Here is a 19,176-nt window from a genome sequence, read left to right as displayed (position 1 = left end):
CCCAGAGAGGTAGAGATGGGGTAGGGCTTCCCCTGTCAGACCTAGAGTGGGGGTAGGGCTTCCCCTGTCAGACCCAGAGTGGGGGTAGGGCTTCCCCTGTCAGACCCAGAGTGGGGGTAGGGCTTCCCCTGTCAGACCCAGAGTGGGGGTAGGGCTTCCCCTGTCAGACCCAGAGAGGGGGTAGGGCTTCCCCTGTCAGACCCAGAGAGGGGGTAGGGCTTCCCCTGTCAGATCCAGAGAGGTAGAGAGGGGGTAGGGGCTTCCCCTGTCAGACCCAGAGAGGTAGAGATGGGGTAGGGCTTCCCCTGTCAGACCCAGAGAGGTAGAGATGGGGTAGGGCTTCCCCTGTCAGACCCAGAGAGGTATAGAGGGGGTAGGGGCTTCCCCTCTCAGACCCAGAGAGGTAGAGATGGGGTAGGGCTTCCCCTGTCAGATCCAGAGAGGTAGAGAGGGGTAGGGGCTTCCCCTGTCAGACCCAGAGAGGTAGAGATGGGGTAGGGCTTCCCTGTCAGACCCAGAGAGGTAGAGATGGGGTAGGGCTTCCCTGTCAGACCCAGAGAGGTAGAGAGGGGTAGGGGCTTCCCCTGTCAGACCCAGAGAGGTAGAGAGGGGTAGGGGCTTCCCCAGACATATTCAGTGAGGTTGAGAGGGGTAGGGGCTTCCCTGACAGATTCAGTGAGGTAGAGAGGGGTAGGGGCTTCCCCTGTCAGACCCAGAGAGGTAGAGAGGGGGTAGGGGCTTCCCTGTCAGACCCAGAGAGGTAGAGATGGGGTAGGGCTTCCCCTGTCAGACCCAGAGAGGTAGAGAGGGGGTAGGGCTTCCCCTGTCAGATCCAGAGAGGGGGTAGGGCTTCCCCTGTCAGACCCAGAGAGGGGGTAGGGGCTTCCCCTGTCAGACCCAGAGAGGTAGAGAGGGGGTAGGGGCTTCCCCTGTCAGACCCAGAGAGGTAGAGATGGGGTAGGGCTTCCCCTGTCAGACCTAGAGTGGGGGTAGGGCTTCCCCTGTCAGACCCAGAGTGGGGTAGGGCTTCCCCTGTCAGACCCAGAGAGGGGTAGGGCTTCCCCTGTCAGATCCAGAGAGGTAGAGAGGGGTAGGGGCTTCCCCTGTCAGACCCAGAGAGGTAGAGATGGGGTAGGGCTTCCCCTGTCAGACCCAGAGAGGTAGAGAGGGGGTAGGGCTTCCCCTGTCAGACCCAGAGAGGGGGTAGGGCTTCCCCTGTCAGACCCAGAGAGGGGGTAGGGGCTTCCCCTGTCAGACCCAGAGAGGTAGAGAGGGGGTAGGGGCTTCCCCTGTCAGACCCAGAGAGGTAGAGATGGGGTAGGGCTTCCCCTGTCCGACCCAGAGAGGGGGTAGGGCTTCCCCTGTCAGACCCAGAGAGGGGGTAGGGCTTCCCCTGTCAGACCCAGAGAGGGGGTAGGGCTTCCCCTGTCAGATCCAGAGAGGTAGAGAGGGGGTAGGGGCTTCCCCTGTCAGACCCAGAGAGGTAGAGATGGGGTAGGGCTTCCCCTGTCAGACCCAGAGAGGTAGAGATGGGGTAGGGCTTCTCCTGTCAGACCCAGAGAGGTAGAGAGGGGGTAGGGCTTCCCCAGACAGACCCAGAGAGGTAGAGAAGGGGTAGGGGCTTCCCCTGACATATTCAGTGAGGTAGAGATGGGGTAGGGGCTTCCCCTGTCAGACCCAGAGAGGGGGTAGGGGCTTCCCCTCTCAGACCCAGAGAGGTAGAGATGGGGTAGGGCTTCCCCTGTCAGATCCAGAGAGGTAGAGAGGGGGTAGGGCTTCCCCTGACAGAACCAGAGAGGTCGAGTTGGGGTAGGGCTTCCCCTGTCAGACCCAGAGAGGTAGAGATGGGGTAGGGGCTTCCCCTGACAGACCCAGATAGGTAGAGATGGGGTAGGGGCTTCCCCTGTCAGACCCAGAGAGGTAGAGATGGGGTAGGGCTTCCCCTGTCAGACCCAGAGAGGGGGTAGGGCTTCCCCTGTCAGACCCAGAGATGGGGTAGGGGCTTCCCCTGACAGACCCAGATAGGTAGAGATGGGGTAGGGGCTTCCCCTGTCAGACCCAGAGAGGTAGAGATTGGGTAGGGGCTTCCCCTGACAGATCCAGAGAGGTAGAGATGGGGTAGGGGCTTCCTCTGTCAGACCCAGAGAGGTAGAGATGGGGTAGGGCTTCTCCTGTCAGACCCAGAGAGGTAGAGAGGGGGTAGGGCTTCCCCAGACAGACCCAGAGAGGTAGAGAAGGGGTAGGTGCTTCCCCTGACATATTCAGTGAGGTTGAGATGGGGTAGGGGCTTCCCCTGACAGATTCAGTGAGGTAGAGAGGGGGTAGGGGCTTCCCCTGTCAGACCCAGAGAGGTAGAGAGGGGGTAGGGGCTTCCCCTCTCAGACCCAGAGAGGTAGAGATGGGGTAGGGCTTCCCCTGTCAGATCCAGAGAGGTAGAGAGGGGGTAGGGCTTCCCCTGACAGACCCAGAGAGGTCGAGATGGGGTAGGGGCTTCCCCTGACAGACCCAGATAGGTAGAGATGGGGTAGGGGCTTCCCCTGTCAGACCCAGAGAGGTAGAGATGGGGTAGGGGCTTCCCCTGACAGATCCAGAGAGGTAGAGATGGGGTAGGGGCTTCCCCTGTCAGACCCAGAGAGGTAGAGATGGGGTAGGGGCTTCCCCTGTCAGACCCAGAGAGGTAGAGATGGGGTAGGGCTTCCCCTGTCAGACCCAGAGAGGTAGAGAGGGGGTAGGGCTTCCCCTGTCAGATTCAGTGAGGTAGAGATGGGGTAGGGGCTTCCCCTGACATATTCAGTGAGGTTGAGATGGGGTAGGGCTTCTCCTGTCAGACCCAGAGAGGTAGAGAGGGGGTAGGGGCTTCCCCTGTCAGATTCAGTGAGGTGGAGAGGGGGTAGGGGCTTCCCCTGACAGATTCAGTGAGGTAGAGAGGGGGTAGGGGCTTCCCCTGTCAGACCCAGAGAGGTAGAGAGGGGGTAGGGGCTTCCCCTCTCAGACCCAGAGAGGTAGAGATGGGGTAGGGCTTCCCCTGTCAGATCCAGAGAGGTAGAGAGGGGGTACGGGCTTCCCCTCTCAGACCCAGAGAGGTAGAGATGGGGTAGGGCTTCCCTGTCAGATCCAGAGGTAGAGATGGGGTGGGGCTTCCCTGACAGATCCAGAGAGGTAGAGATGGGGTAGGGGCTTCCCTGTCAGACCCAGAGAGGTAGAGATGGGGTAGGGGCTTCCCCTGTCAGACCCAGAGAGGAGAGGGGTAGGGGCTTCCCCAGACATATTCAGTGAGGTTGAGAGGGGCTTCCCTGACAGATTCAGTGAGGTAGAGAGGGGTAGGGGCTTCCCTGTCAGACCCAGAGAGGTAGAGAGGGGTAGGGCCCCTGTCAGACCCAGAGAGGTAGAGAGGGGGTAGGGCTTCCCTGTCAGATCCAGAGTAGAGGGGGGGGTAGGGCTTCCCCTGTCAGACCCAGAGAGGGGGTAGGGGCTTCCCCTGTCAGACCCAGAGAGGTAGAGAGGGGGTAGGGGCTTCCCCTGTCAGACCCAGAGAGGTAGAGATGGGGTAGGGCTTCCCCTGTCAGACCTAGAGTGGGGTAGGGCTTCCCCTGTCAGACCCAGAGTGGGGGTAGGGCTTCCCCTGTCAGACCCAGAGAGGGGTAGGGCTTCCCCTGTCAGATCCAGAGAGGTAGAGAGGGGGTAGGGGCTTCCCCTGTCAGACCCAGAGAGGTAGAGATTAGGGCTTCCCTGTCAGACCCAGAGAGGTAGAGAGGGGTAGGGCTTCCCCTGTCAGATCCAGAGAGGGGTAGGGCTTCCCTGTCAGACCCAGAGAGGGTAGGAGCTTCCCCTGTCAGACCCAGAGAGGTAGAGAGGGGGTAGGGGCTTCCCCTGTCAGACCCAGAGAGGTAGAGATGGGGTAGGGCTTCCCCTGTCAGACCTAGAGTGGGGGTAGGGCTTCCCCTGTCAGACCCAGAGTGGGGGTAGGGCTTCCCCTGTCAGACCCAGAGAGGGGGTAGGGCTTCCCCTGTCAGATCCAGAGAGGTAGAGAGGGGGTAGGGGCTTCCCCTGTCAGACCCAGAGAGGTAGAGATGGGGTAGGGCTTCCCCTGTCAGACCCAGAGAGGTAGAGATGGGGTAGGGCTTCTCCTGTCAGACCCAGAGAGGTAGAGAGGGGGTAGGGCTTCCCCAGACAGACCCAGAGAGGTAGAGAAGGGGTAGGGCTTCCCCTGACATATTCAGTGAGGTTGAGATGGGGTAGGGGCTTCCCCTGACAGATTCAGTGAGGTAGAGAGGGGGTAGGGGCTTCCCCTGTCAGACCCAGAGAGGTAGAGAGGGGGTAGGGGCTTCCCCTCTCAGACCCAGAGAGGTAGAGATGGGGTAGGGCTTCCCCTGTCAGATCCAGAGAGGTAGAGAGGGGGTAGGGCTTCCCCTGACAGACCCAGAGAGGTCGAGTTGGGGTAGGGCTTCCCCTGTCAGACCCAGAGAGGTAGAGATGGGGTAGGGGCTTCCCCTGACAGACCCAGATAGGTAGAGATGGGGTAGGGGCTTCTCCTGTCAGACCCAGAGAGGTAGAGAGGGGGTAGGGCTTCCCCAGACAGACCCAGAGAGGTAGAGAAGGGGTAGGTGCTTCCCCTGACAAATTCAGTGAGGTTGAGATGGGGTAGGGGCTTCCCCTGACAGATTCAGTGAGGTAGAGAGGGGGTAGGGGCTTCCCCTGTCAGACCCAGAGAGGTAGAGAGGGGGTAGGGGCTTCCCCTCTCAGACCCAGAGAGGTAGAGATGGGGTAGGGCCCCTGTCAGATCCAGAGAGGTAGAGAGTAGGGTGACAGACCCAGAGAGGTCGAGATGGGGTAGGGGCTTCCCCTGACAGACCCAGATAGGTAGAGATGGGGTAGGGGCTTCCCCTGTCAGATCCAGAGAGGTAGAGAGGGGGTAGGGGCTTCCCCTGACAGACCCAGAGAGGTCGAGATGGGGTAGGGCTTCCCTGACAGACCCAGATAGGTAGAGATGGGGTAGGGGCTTCCCCTGTCAGACCCAGAGAGGTAGAGATGGGGTAGGGGCTTCCCCTGACAGATCCAGAGAGGTAGAGATGGGGTAGGGGCTTCCCCTGTCAGACCCAGAGAGGTAGAGATGGGGTAGGGGCTTCCCCTGTCAGACCCAGAGAGGTAGAGAGGGGTAGGGCTTCCCAGACATATTCAGTGAGGTTGAGAGGGGTAGGGGCTTCCCCTGACAGATTCAGTGAGGTAGAGAGGGGGTAGGGGCTTCCCCTGTCAGACCCAGAGAGGTAGAGGGGGTAGGGCTTCCCTTTCAGACCCAGAGAGGTAGAGAGGGGTAGGGCTTCCCCTGTCAGATCAGAGAGGGGTAGGGCTTCCCCTGTCAGACCCAGAGTGGGGTAGGGCTTCCCTGTCAGACCCAGAGAGGGGGTAGGGCTTCCCCTGTCAGATCCAGAGAGGTAGAGAGGGGGTAGGGGCTTCCCTGTCAGACCCAGAGAGGTAGAGATGGGGTAGGGCTTCCCCTGTCAGACCCAGAGGTAGAGAGGGGGTAGGGCTTCCCCTGTCAGATCCAGAGAGGGGGTAGGGCTTCCCCTGTCAGACCCAGAGAGGGGGTAGGGGCTTCCCCTGTCAGACCCAGAGAGGTAGAGAGGGGGTAGGGGCTTCCCCTGTCAGACCCAGAGAGGTAGAGATGGGGTAGGGCTTCCCCTGTCAGACCCAGAGGGGTAGGGCTTCCCCTGTCAGACCCAGAGTGGGGTAGGGCTTCCCTGTCAGACCCAGAGAGGGGTAGGGCTTCCCCTGTCAGATCCAGAGAGGTAGAGAGGGGGTAGGGGTTTCCCCTGTCAGACCCAGAGAGGTAGAGATGGGGTAGGGCTTCCCCTGTCAGACCCAGAGAGGTAGAGATGGGGTAGGGCTTCTCCTGTCAGACCCAGAGAGGTAGAGAGGGGGTAGGGCTTCCCCAGACAGACCCAGAGAGGTAGAGAAGGGGTAGGGGTTCCCCTGACATATTCAGTGAGGTTGAGATGGGGTAGGGATTCCCTGACAGATTCAGTGAGGTAGAGAGGGGTAGGGGCTTCCCTGTCAGACCCAGAGAGAGGTAGAGGGGGTAGGGGCTTCCCCTTCAGACCCAGAGAGGTAGAGATGGGGTAGGGCTTCCCCTGTCAGATCCAGAGAGGTCGAGTTGGGGTAGGGCTTCCCCTGTCAGAGAGGTAGAGATGGGGTAGGGGCTTCCCCTGACAGACCCAGATAGGTAGAGATGGGGTAGGGGCTTCCCTGTCAGACCCAGAGAGGTAGAGATTGGGTAGGGGCTTCCCCTGACAGATCCAGAGAGGTAGAGATGGGGTAGGGGCTTCCTCTGTCAGACCCAGAGAGGTAGAGATGGGGTAGGGCTTCTCCTGTCAGACCCAGAGAGGTAGAGAGGGGGTAGGGCTTCCCCAGACAGACCCAGAGAGGTAGAGAAGGGGTAGGTGCTTCCCCTGACATATTCAGTGAGGTTGAGATGGGGTAGGGGCTTCCCCTGACAGATTCAGTGAGGTAGAGAGGGGGTAGGGGCTTCCCCTGTCAGACCCAGAGAGGTAGAGAGGGGGTAGGGGCTTCCCCTCTCAGACCCAGAGAGGTAGAGATGGGGTAGGGCTTCCCCTGTCAGATCCAGAGAGGTAGAGAGGGGGTAGGGCTTCCCCTGACAGACCCAGAGAGGTCGAGATGGGGTAGGGGCTTCCCCTGACAGACCCAGATAGGTAGAGATGGGGTAGGGGCTTCCCCTGACAGATCCAGAGAGGTAGAGAGGGGGTAGGGCTTCCCCTGACAGACCCAGAGAGGTCGAGATGGGGTAGGGGCTTCCCCTGTCAGACCCAGAGAGGTAGAGATGGGGTAGGGGCTTCCCCTGACAGATCCAGAGAGGTAGAGATGGGGCTTCCCTGTCAGACCCAGAGAGGTAGAGATGGGGTAGGGGCTTCCCCTGTCAGACCCAGAGAGGTAGAGATGGGGTAGGGCTTCCCCTGTCAGACCCAGAGAGGTAGAGAGGGGGTAGGGCTTCCCCTGTCAGATTCAGTGAGGTAAAGATGGGGTAGGGGCTTCCCCTGACATATTCAGTGAGGTTGAGATGGGGTAGGGCTTCTCCTGTCAGACCCAGAGAGGTAGAGAGGGGGTAGGGGCTTCCCCTGTCAGATTCAGTGAGGTGGAGAGGGGGTAGGGGCTTCCCCTGACAGATTCAGTGAGGTAGAGAGGGGGTAGGGGCTTCCCCTGTCAGACCCAGAGAGGTAGAGAGGGGGTAGGGGCTTCCCCTCTCAGACCCAGAGAGGTAGAGATGGGGTAGGGCTTCCCCTGTCAGATCCAGAGAGGTAGAGAGGGGGTAGGGCTTCCCCTGACAGACCCAGAGAGGTCGAGTTGGGGTAGGGCTTCCCCTGTCAGACCCAGAGAGGTAGAGATGGGGTAGGGGCTTCCCCTGACAGACCCAGATAGGTAGAGATGGGGTAGGGGCTTCCCCTGTCAGACCCAGAGAGGTAGAGATTGGGTAGGGGCTTCCCCTGACAGATCCAGAGAGGTAGAGATGGGGTAGGGGCTTCCTCTGTCAGACCCAGAGAGGTAGAGATGGGGTAGGGCTTCTCCTGTCAGACCCAGAGAGGTAGAGAGGGGGTAGGGCTTCCCCAGACAGACCCAGAGAGGTAGAGAAGGGGTAGGGGCTTCCCCTGACAGACCCAGATAGGTAGAGATGGGGTAGGGGCTTCCCCTGTCAGACCCAGAGAGGTAGAGATGGGGTAGGGGCTTCCCCTGACAGATCCAGAGAGGTAGAGATGGGGTAGGGGCTTCCCCTGTCAGACCCAGAGAGGTAGAGATGGGGTAGGGGCTTCCCCTGTCAGACCCAGAGAGGTAGAGAGGGGGTAGGGGCTTCCCCAGACATATTCAGTGAGGTTGAGAGGGGGTAGGGGCTTCCCCTGACAGATTCAGTGAGGTAGAGAGGGGTAGGGGCTTCCCTGTCAGACCCAGAGAGGTAGAGAGGGGGTAGGGGCTTCCCTTTCAGACCCAGAGAGGTAGAGAGGGGTAGGGCTTCCCCTGTCAGATCCAGAGAGGGGTAGGGCTTCCCCTGTCAGACCCAGAGTGGGGTAGGGCTTCCCCTGTCAGACCCAGAGAGGGGTAGGGCTTCCCCTGTCAGATCCAGAGAGGTAGAGAGGGGTAGGGGCTTCCCCTGTCAGACCCAGAGAGGTAGAGATGGGGTAGGGCTTCCCCTGTCAGACCCAGAGAGGTAGAGAGGGGGTAGGGCTTCCCCTGTCAGATCCAGAGAGGGGGTAGGGCTTCCCCTGTCAGACCCAGAGAGGGGGTAGGGGCTTCCCCTGTCAGACCCAGAGAGGTAGAGAGGGGTAGGGGCTTCCCTGTCAGACCCAGAGAGGTAGAGATGGGGTAGGGCTTCCCCTGTCAGACCTAGAGTGGGGTAGGGCTTCCCCCTGTCAGACCCAGAGTGGGGTAGGGCTTCCCCTGTCAGACCCAGAGAGGGGGTAGGGCTTCCCCTGTCAGATCCAGAGAGGTAGAGAGGGGGTAGGGGTTTCCCCTGTCAGACCCAGAGAGGTAGAGATGGGGTAGGGCTTCCCCTGTCAGACCCAGAGAGGTAGAGATGGGGTAGGGCTTCTCCTGTCAGACCCAGAGAGGTAGAGAGGGGGTAGGGCTTCCCCAGACAGACCCAGAGAGGTAGAGAAGGGGTAGGGGTTCCCCTGACATATTCAGTGAGGTTGAGATGGGGTAGGGGCTTCCCCTGACAGATTCAGTGAGGTAGAGAGGGGGTAGGGGCTTCCCCTCTCAGACCCAGAGAGGTAGAGATGGGGTAGGGCTTCCCCTGTCAGATCCAGAGAGGTAGAGAGGGGGTAGGGCTTCCCCTGACAGACCCAGAGAGGTCGAGTTGGGGTAGGGCTTCCCCTGTCAGACCCAGAGAGGTAGAGATGGGGTAGGGGCTTCCCCTGACAGACCCAGATAGGTAGAGATGGGGTAGGGGCTTCCCCTGTCAGACCCAGAGAGGTAGAGATTGGGTAGGGGCTTCCCCTGACAGATCCAGAGAGGTAGAGATGGGGTAGGGGCTTCCTCTGTCAGACCCAGAGAGGTAGAGATGGGGTAGGGCTTCTCCTGTCAGACCCAGAGAGGTAGAGAGGGGGTAGGGCTTCCCCAGACAGACCCAGAGAGGTAGAGAAGGGGTAGGTGCTTCCCCTGACATATTCAGTGAGGTTGAGATGGGGTAGGGGCTTCCCCTGACAGATTCAGTGAGGTAGAGAGGGGTAGGGGCTTCCCTGTCAGACCCAGGTAGAGAGGGGTAGGGGCTTCCCCTCTCAGAGAGAGGTAGAGATGGGGTAGGGCTTCCCCTGTCAGATCCCAGACAGAGAGAGGTAGAGATGGGGTAGGGCTTCCCCTGACAGACCCAGAGAGGTAGAGATGGGGTAGGGCTTCCCCTGATCCAGACCCAGACCCAGAGGTAGAGATGGGGTAGGGGCTTCCCCTGTCAGACCCAGAGAGGTAGAGATGGGGTAGGGCTTCCCCTGACAGATCCAGAGAGGTAGAGATGGGGTAGGGGCTTCCCCTGTCAGACCCAGAGAGGTAGAGATGGGGTAGGGGGCTTCCCCTGTCAGACCCAGAGAGGTAGAGATGGGGTAGGGCTTCCCCTGTCAGACCAGAGAGGTAGAGAGGGGGTAGGGCTTCCCCCTGTCAGACCCAGTGAGGTAGAGATGGGGTAGGGGCTTCCCCTGACATATTCAGTGAGGTTGAGATGGGGTAGGGCTTCTCCTGTCAGACCCAGAGAGGGGGTAGGGGCTTCCCCTGTCAGATTCAGTGAGGTGGAGATGGGGTAGGGCTTCCCCTGACAGATTCAGTGAGGTAGAGAGGGGGTAGGGGCTTCCCCTGTCAGACCCAGAGAGGGGTAGGGGCTTCCCCTCTCAGACCCAGAGAGGTAGAGATGGGGTAGGGCTTCCCCTGTCCCAGAGAGGTAGAGAGGGGTAGGGCTTCCCCTGACAGACCCAGAGAGGTCAGTTGGGGAGGGCTTCCCCTGTCAGACCCAGAGAGGTAGAGATGGGGTAGGGGCTTCCCTGACAGACCCAGATAGGTAGAGATGGGGTAGGGGCTTCCCTGTCAGACCCAGAGAGGTAGAGATGGGGTAGGGGCTTCCCCTGACAGATCCAGAGAGGTAGAGATGGGGTAGGGGCTTCCCCTGTCAGACCCAGAGAGGTAGAGATGGGGTAGGGCTTCCCTGTCAGACCCAGAGAGGTAGAGATGGGGTAGGGCTTCCCCAGACAGACCCAGAGAGGTAGAGAAGGGGTAGGGGCTTCCCCTCAGACCCAGAGAGGTAGAGATGGGGTAGGGCTTCCCCTGTCAGACCCAGAGAGGTAGAGATGGGGTAGGGGCTTCCCCTGACAGATCCAGAGAGGTAGAGATGGGGTAGGGGCTTCCCCTGTCAGACCCAGAGAGGTAGAGATGGGGTAGGGGCTTCCCCTGTCAGACCCAGAGAGGTAGAGAGGGGGTAGGGGCTTCCCCAGACATATTCAGTGAGGTTGAGAGGGGGTAGGGGCTTCCCCTGACAGATTCAGTGAGGTAGAGAGGGGGTAGGGGCTTCCCCTGTCAGACCCAGAGAGGTAGAGAGGGGGTAGGGGCTTCCCCTTTCAGACCCAGAGAGGTAGAGGGGGTTCTTCCCTGTCAGACCCAGAGGAGGTAGAGAGGGGGTAGGGGCTTCCCTGTCAGAGGGGGTAGGGCTTCCCCCCAGATCCAGAGAGGTAGAGAGGGGTAGGGGCTTCCCCTGTCAGACCCAGAGAGGTAGAGATGGGGTAGGGCTTCCCTGTCAGACCCAGAGAGGTAGAGAGGGGGTAGGGCTTCCCTGTCAGATCCAGAGAGGGGGTAGGGCTTCCCCTGTCAGACCCAGAGAGGGGGTAGGGGCTTCCCTGTCAGACCCAGAGAGGTAGAGAGGGGGTAGGGCTTCCCCTGTCAGACCCAGAGAGGTAGAGATGGGGTAGGGCTTCCCTGTCAGACCAGAGTGGGGTAGGGGCTTCCCCTGTCAGACCCAGAGTGGGGTAGGGCTTCCCTGTCAGACCCAGAGAGGGGGTAGGGCTTCCCCTGTCAGACCCAGAGAGGTAGAGAGGGTAGGGGGTAGGGCTTCCCCTGTCAGACCCAGAGAGGTAGAGATGGGGTAGGGCTTCCCCCTGTCAGACCCAGAGAGGTAGAGATGGGGTAGGGCTTCTCCTGTCAGACCCAGAGAGGTAGAGAGGGGTAGGGCTTCCCCTGACAGACCCAGAGAGGTAGAGGGGGTAGGGCTTCCCCTGACATATCCAGAGGTAGAGATGGGGTAGGGGCTTCCCCTGACAGATTCAGTGAGGTAGAGAGGGGGTAGGGGCTTCCCCTGTCAGACCCAGAGAGGTAGAGAGGGGGTAGGGCTTCCCCTGTCAGACCCAGAGAGGTAGAGAGGGGTAGGGCTTCCCCTGACAGACCCAGAGAGGTAGAGTTGGGGAGGGCTTCCCTGTCAGACCCAGAGAGGTAGAGATGGGGAGGGGCTTCCCCTGACAGGATAGGTAGAGATGGGGTAGGGGCTTCCCCTGTCAGACCCAGAGAGGTAGAGATGGGTAGGGCTTCCCTGACAGATCCAGAGAGGGAGATTAGGGCTTCCCTGTCAGACCCAGAGAGGTAGAGATGGGGTAGGGCTTCTCCTGTCAGACCCAGAGGTAGAGAGGGGGTAGGGCTTCCCAGACAGACCCAGAGAGGTAGAGGGGGTAGGGCTTCCCTGACAGACAGAGGTTGAGATGGGGTAGGGGGTCAGAGGTAGAGAGGGGTAGGGGCTTCCCCTGACAGACCCAGTGAGGTAGAGATGGGGTAGGGGCTTCCCCTGTCAGATTCAGAGAGGTAGAGAGGGGGTAGGGCTTCCCTGTCAGACCCAGAGAGGTAGAGATGGGGTAGGGCTTCCCTCTCAGACCCAGAGAGGTAGAGATGGGGTAGGGCTTCCCCTGTCAGATCCAGAGAGGTAGAGATGGGGTAGGGCTTCCCCTGACAGACCCAGAGAGGTTGAGATGGGGTAGGGCTTCTCCTGTCAGACCCAGAGAGGTAGAGAGGGGTAGGGCTTCCCCTGATTCAGACTGACCAGTGAGGTAGAGATGGGGTAGGGGCTTCCCTGTCAGACCCAGAGAGGGGTAGGGGCTTCCCCCTCAGACCCAGAGAGGTAGAGATGGGGTAGGGCTTCCCCTGTCAGATCCCCCAGAGAGGTAGAGATGGGGTAGGGGCTTCCCCTGACAGACCCAGAGAGGTAGAGATGGGGGTAGGGCTTCCCCTGTCAGACCCAGAGAGGTAGAGATGGGGTAGGGGCTTCCCCTGACAGACCCAGAGAGGTAGAGATGGGGTAGGGGCTTCCCCTGTCAGACCCAGAGAGGTAGAGATGGGGTAGGGGCTTCCCCTGACAGACCCAGAGAGGTAGAGATGGGGTAGGGGCTTTCCCAGAGAGGTAGAGATGGGGTAGGGCTTCCCTGTCAGACCCAGAGAGGTAGAGAGGGGTAGGGCTTCCCAGACAGACCCAGAGAGGTAGAGAAGGGGTAGGGGCTTCCCTGACAGACCCAGATAGGTAGAGATGGGGTAGGGGCTTCCCTGTCAGACCCAGAGAGGTAGAGATGGGGTAGGGGCTTCCCTGACAGACCCAGAGAGGTAGAGATGGGGTAGGGGCTTCCCCTGTCAGACCCAGAGAGGTAGAGATGGGGTAGGGGCTTCCCCTGTCAGACCCAGAGAGGTAGAGAGGGGTAGGGGCTTCCCAGACATATTCAGTGAGGTTGAGAGGGGTAGGGGCTTCCCTGACAGATTCAGTGAGGTAGAGAGGGGTAGGGCTTCCCCTGTCAGACCCAGAGAGGTAGAGAGGGGTAGGGGCTTCCCCTTTCAGACCCAGGAGGTAGAGAGGGGTAGGGCTTCCCCTGTCAGATCCAGAGAGAGGGCTTCCCCTGTCAGACCCAGAGTGGGGGTAGGGCTTCACCTGTCAGACCCAGAGAGGGGTAGGGCTTCCCCTGTCAGTCAGAGAGGTAGAGAGGGGTAGGGGCTTCCCCTGTCAGACCCAGAGAGGTAGAGATGGGGTAGGGCTTCCCCTGTCAGACCCAGAGAGGTAGAGAGGGGGTAGGGCTTCCCTGTCAGATCCAGAGAGGGGTAGGGCTTCCCTGTCAGACCCAGAGAGGGGGTAGGGGGCTTCCCCTGTCAGACCCAGAGAGGTAGAGAGGGGGTAGGGGTTTCCCCTGTCAGACCCAGAGAGGTAGAGATGGGGTAGGGCTTCCCCTGTCAGACCCAGAGAGGTAGAGATGGGGTAGGGCTTCTCCTGTCAGACCCAGAGAGGTAGAGAGGGGGTAGGGCTTCCCCAGACAGACCCAGAGAGGTAGAGAAGGGGTAGGGGTTCCCCTGACATATTCAGTGAGGTTGAGATGGGGTAGGGGCTTCCCCTGACAGATTCAGTGAGGTAGAGAGGGGGTAGGGGCTTCCCCTGTCAGACCCAGAGAGGTAGAGAGGGGGTAGGGGCTTCCCCTCTCAGACCCAGAGAGGTAGAGATGGGGTAGGGCTTCCCCTGTCAGATCCAGAGAGGTAGAGAGGGGGTAGGGCTTCCCCTGACAGACCCAGAGAGGTCGAGTTGGGGTAGGGCTTCCCCTGTCAGACCCAGAGAGGTAGAGATGGGGTAGGGGCTTCCCCTGACAGACCCAGATAGGTAGAGATGGGGTAGGGGCTTCCCCTGTCAGACCCAGAGAGGTAGAGATTGGGTAGGGGCTTCCCCTGACAGATCCAGAGAGGTAGAGATGGGGTAGGGGCTTCCCTGTCAGACCCCAGGTAGAGATGGGGTAGGGCTTCTCCTGTCAGACCCAGAGAGGTAGAGAGGGGGTAGGGCTTCTCCTGACAGACCCAGAGAGGTAGAGAAGGGGTAGGTGCTTCCCCTGACATATTCAGTGAGGTTGAGATGGGGTAGGGGCTTCCCCTGACAGATTCAGTGAGGTAGAGAGGGGTAGGGGCTTCCCCTGTCAGACCCAGAGAGGTAGAGAGGGCTTCCCCTCTCAGAGGTAGAGATGGGGTAGGGCTTCCCCTGTCAGACCCAGAGAGGTAGAGATGGGGTAGGGCTTCCCCTGTCAGATCCAGAGAGGTAGAGAGGGGCTTCTGACAGTAGGGCTTCCCCTGACAGACCCAGAGAGGTCGAGATGGGGTAGGGGCTTCCCTGACAGACCCAGATAGGTAGAGATGGGGTAGGGGCTTCCCTGTCAGACCCAGAGAGGTAGAGACCAGAGAGGTAGAGATGGGGTAGGGGCTTCCCCTGTCAGACCCAGAGAGTCTGCATTCTGCTTAATATAGTTTGGCAATACTACTCGTCAGAGATAGGAGTTTTGGCCTGATGTGAGCTCAGTACAGTAGATGCCTGGGATTCCCCTGTCAGGTTAGCTTGTCAGTACTACCCAGCACCAGCAGTCTGTGGTGTTGCTTTGGAACAGTAGACGGAGTCCTTAATTCCCCTGTCAGCCCTGGACCCAGAAACAGTTTCTCCTCAGCTCTGGAGAGACAAAGATGGCCTTGACCCATCACTGGAGAGAAACCGGGAGGAGTCTCTCTCTCTCTCTCTCTCTCTCTCTCTCTCAGCCACAGCCAGCAGTCTCTCTCTCTCTCTCTCAGCCACAGCCAGCAGTCATTAATTTTGAAGGAGAAACTGGCATCTGTTCTGAGGAGAACTGAAAGGTTATGGAGAGGGAGAGGGAGAGAGGCATTGCAGTCAGGGCTCTGAGTGTTCCGTGCTGAAGTGGGTTTTAATAGCGCTGCCATTATACTAGCCACACACACACCCTCATGAGAGGAGACACAGGCAGCCACACACACACACACCGTCATGAGAGAGACACAGGCAGACACACACACACACACCCTCATGAGAGAGACACAGGCAGCCACACACACACACACACCCTCTCATGCCACACACACACACCCTCATGAGAGAGACACAGGCAGCACACACACACACACCCTCATGAGAGAGACACAGGCAGCCACACACACACACACACCCTCATGAGAGAGACACAGGCAGCCACACACACACACACACACCCTCATGAGAGAGACACAGGCAGCCACACACACACACACACACACACACACACACACACCCTCATGAGAGGAGACACAGGCAGCCACACACACACACACACACACACACACACACCCTCATGAGAGAGACACAGGCAGCCACACACATACTCATGAGAGAGACACAGGCAGCCACACACACACACACCCTCATGAGAGAGACACAGCAGCACACACACACCCTCATGAGAGAGACACACAGGCCACACACACACACACACCCTCATGAGAGAGACACAGAGACACAGGCAGCCACACACACACACCCTCATGAGAGAGACACAGGCAGCCACACACACACACACACCCTCATGAGAGAGACACAGGCAGCCACACACACACACACCCTCATGAGAGAGACACAGGCAGCCACACACACACACCCTCATGAGAGAGACACACACACACACACACACACACACCCTCATGAGAGAGACACAGGCAGCCACACACACACTCATGAGAGAGACACAGGCAGCCACACACACACACACCCTCATGAGAGAGACACAGGCAGCCACACACACACACACACCCTCAGAGACACAGGCAGACACACAGCCACACACACCCTCATGAGAGACACAGGCAGACACATGAGAGAGACACAGGCAGCCACACACACACACACACCCTCATGAGAGAGACACAGGCAGCACACACACACTCAGAGAGACACACAGCCACACACACACCCTCATGAGAGAGACACAGGCAGCCACACACACACACACCCTCATGAGAGGAGACACAGGCAGCCACACACACACACCCTAGAGAGAGACACAGGCAGCCACACACACACACCCTAGAGAGAGACACAGGCAGCCACACACACACACCCTCATGAGAGAGACACAGGCAGCCACACACACACACATGAGAGAGACACAGGCAGCCACACACACACACCCTAGAGAGAGAGACACAGGCAGCCACACACACACTCATGAGAGAGACACAGGCAGCCACACACACCCTAGAGAGAGAGAGGGGTGCAGTAGACATACACAAGGGTCTCATATCAGAGCCAGAGAGACTTGGATCTTGACGATGGGATAGGGGTAAGACAAAGGGGGAGGAGGGGGGGGAGTATGTGTATGAAATCATGTTGTTGTCTCCTGCCCCCCTCCAGAGGTGACGGTGGTGTACCAGAATGGACTGCCGGTGATCTCGGTCAGTTTGCCGTCCCGTAGGGAGCGATGCCAGTTCACTCTGAAGCCACTCAGTGACTGTGTTGGGGTGTTCCTCACACAGCTGCAGACAGAGGACAGGGGTATCGACCGTGTGGCCATCTACTCTACAGGTAACACACACACACACACACACACACTCACACACATACACACTGCTCAAAAAATAAAGGGAACACTTAAACAACACAATGTAACTCCAAGTCAATCACACTTCTGTGAAATCAAACTGTCCACTTAGGAAGCAACACTGATTGACAATACATTTCACATGCTGTTGTGCAAATGGAATAGACAACAGGTGTATCTATCCTACCCTGCCTTTCTAAGGTCTTCAAAAGCCAAGTTAACAAATAGATCACCGACCATTTCGAATCGCACCGTACCTTCTCCACGATGCAATCTAGTTTCCGAGCTGGTCACGGGTGCACCTCAGCCACCACGCTCAAGGTCCTAAACGATATCATAACCGCCATCGATAATAGACGGTACTGTGCAGCCGTCTTCATCGACCTTGCCAAGGCTTCAACTCTGTCAATCACCACATTCTATCGGCAAACTCAACAGCCTTGGTTTCTCAAATGATTGCCTCGCCTGGTTCACCAACTACTTCTCAGACAGAGTTCAGTGTGTCAAATCGGAGGGATTGTTGTCCGGACCTCTGGCAGTCTCTATACATCAATGATGTTGCTCTTTCGGCTGGTGATTCTCTGATCCACCTCTACGCAGACGACACCATTCTGTATACTTCTGGCCTTTGGACACTGTGTTAACTAACCTCCAGATGAGCTTCAATGCCATACAACACTCCTTCCGTGGCCTCCAACTGCTCTTAAATACAAGTAAAACTAAATGCATGTTCTTCAACCGATCGCTACCTGCACCTGCCTGCCAGACTAGCATCACTACTCTGGATGGCTCTGACTTAGAATACGTGGACAACTACAAATACCTAGGTGTCTGGTTAGACTGTAAACTCTCCTTCCAGACTCACATTAAGCATCTCCAATCCAAAATTAAATCTAGAATCAGCTTCCTATTTCGCACCAAAGCATCCTTCACTCATGCTGCCAAACATACCCTCGTAAAACTGACTATCCTGCCGATCCTTGACTTCGGAGATGTCATTTACAAAATAACCTCCAACTATCTACTCACCAAACTGGATGCATTCTATCACAGTGCTATCCGTTTTGTTACCAAAGCCCCATATACTACCCACCACTGCGACCTGTACGCCCTCGTTGGCTGGCCCTCGCTTCATATTTGTCTCCAAACCCACTGGCTCCAGGTCATCTATAAGTCTCTGCTAGGTAAAGCCCCGCCTTATCTCAGCTCGCTGGTCACCATAGCAGCACCCACCTATAGCACGTGCTCCAGCATGTATATCTCTCTGGTCACCCCCAAAGCCAATTCCTCTTTGGCCGCCTTTCCTTCCAGTTCTCTGCTGCCAATGACTGGAACAAACTGCAAAAATCATTGAAGCTGGAGACTCGTATCTCCCTCAATAACTTTAAGGACCAGCTGTCAGAGCAGCTCACAGATCACTGCACCTGTACATAGCCCATCTGTAAACAGCCCATCCAACTACCTCATCCCCATACTGTTATTTATTTGAATTATTTTGCTCCTTTGCACCCCAGTATCTCTACTTGCACATTCATCTTCTGCACACCCTACCATTCCAGTGTTTAATTGCTATATTGTAATTTGTTCTTAACTGACTTGCCTAGTTAAATAAAGGTACAAATAAAAAAAATGCTGTGCCTTAAATTAGTTAAGTAAAGGTTAAGTAAAGGTTAAGTAAAGGTTAAGTAAAGGTTTAAAGGTTAAGTAAAGGCTACATAAAGGTTAAGTAAAGGTTAAGTAAAGGTTAAGTAAAGGCTACATAAAATTAAATTAAACGCTTTAATCCTGGTTGTTGTAGACACTAGTTAACCACTCTGTTCTATCAGTAGTAATCCTGGTTGTTGTAGACACTAGTTAACCACTCTGTTCTATCAGTAGTAATCCTGGTTGTTGTAGACACTAGTTAACCACTCTATCAGTATTAATCCTGGTTGTTGTAGACACTAGTTAACCACTCTGTTCTATCAGTATTAATCCTGGTTGTTGTGGACACTAGTTAACCACTCTGTTCTATCAGTAGTAATCCTGGTTGTTGAAGACACTAGTTAACCACTCTGTTCTATCAGTATTAATCCTGGTTGTTGTAGACACTAGTTAACCACTCTATCAGTAGTAATCCTTGTTGTTGTAGACACTAGTTAACCACTCTGTTCTATCAGTATTAATCCTGGTTGTTGTGGACACTAGTTAACCACTCTGTTCTATCAGTAGTAATCCTGGTTGTTGAAGACACTAGTTAACCACTCTGTTCTACCAGTAGTAATCCTGGTTGTTGTGGACACTAGTTAACCACTCTATCAGTAGTAATCCTTGTTGTTGTAGACACTAGTTAACCACTCTATCAGTATTAATCCTGGTTGTTGTAGACACTAGTTAACCACTCTGTTCTATCAGTATTAAGTAAGTTCCTCTATCAGTAGTAATCCTTGTTGTTGTAGACACTAGTTAACCACTCTGTTCTACCAGTAGTAATCCTGGTTGTTGTAGACACTAGTTAACCACTCTGTTCTATCAGTAGTAATCCTGGTTGTTGAAGACACTAGTTAACCACTCTGTTCTACCAGTAGTAATCCTGGTTGTTGTGGACACTAGTTAACCACTCTATCAGTAGTAATCCTTGTTGTTGTAGACACTAGTTAACCACTCTGTTCTACCAGTAGTAATCCTGGTTGTTGTAGACACTAGTTAACCACTCTGTTCTATCAGTAGTAATCCTGGTTGTTGTAGACACTAGTTAACCACTCTGTTCTATCAGTAGTAATCCTGGTTGTTGTAGACACTAGTT

At 56.9% G+C, this 19,176-nt stretch overlaps 1 protein-coding gene across 1 annotated transcript in view; it reads left to right on the top strand.

Annotated features, from left to right (window-relative positions):
- The window catches only part of mcu (mitochondrial calcium uniporter), a 172,449-nt gene that overhangs the window by 128,098 nt on the left and 25,175 nt on the right, over positions 1-19,176 (top strand). The window contains exons 4-5 of the mRNA XM_065007821.1: positions 16,205-16,375; positions 17,384-17,385. Coding sequence (XP_064863893.1) covers positions 16,205-16,375; positions 17,384-17,385 — 173 coding nt within the window. The remainder of the gene's footprint in view (positions 1-16,204; positions 16,376-17,383; positions 17,386-19,176) is intronic.

The sequence above is a fragment of the Oncorhynchus nerka genome, linkage group LG23, assembly GCF_034236695.1.
Source record: "Oncorhynchus nerka isolate Pitt River linkage group LG23, Oner_Uvic_2.0, whole genome shotgun sequence".
Classification (NCBI taxonomy): Eukaryota; Metazoa; Chordata; class Actinopteri; order Salmoniformes; family Salmonidae; genus Oncorhynchus; species Oncorhynchus nerka.
Note: the sequence above shows the minus strand (reverse complement) of the source record. Positions and strands in the feature narration are given on the sequence as shown.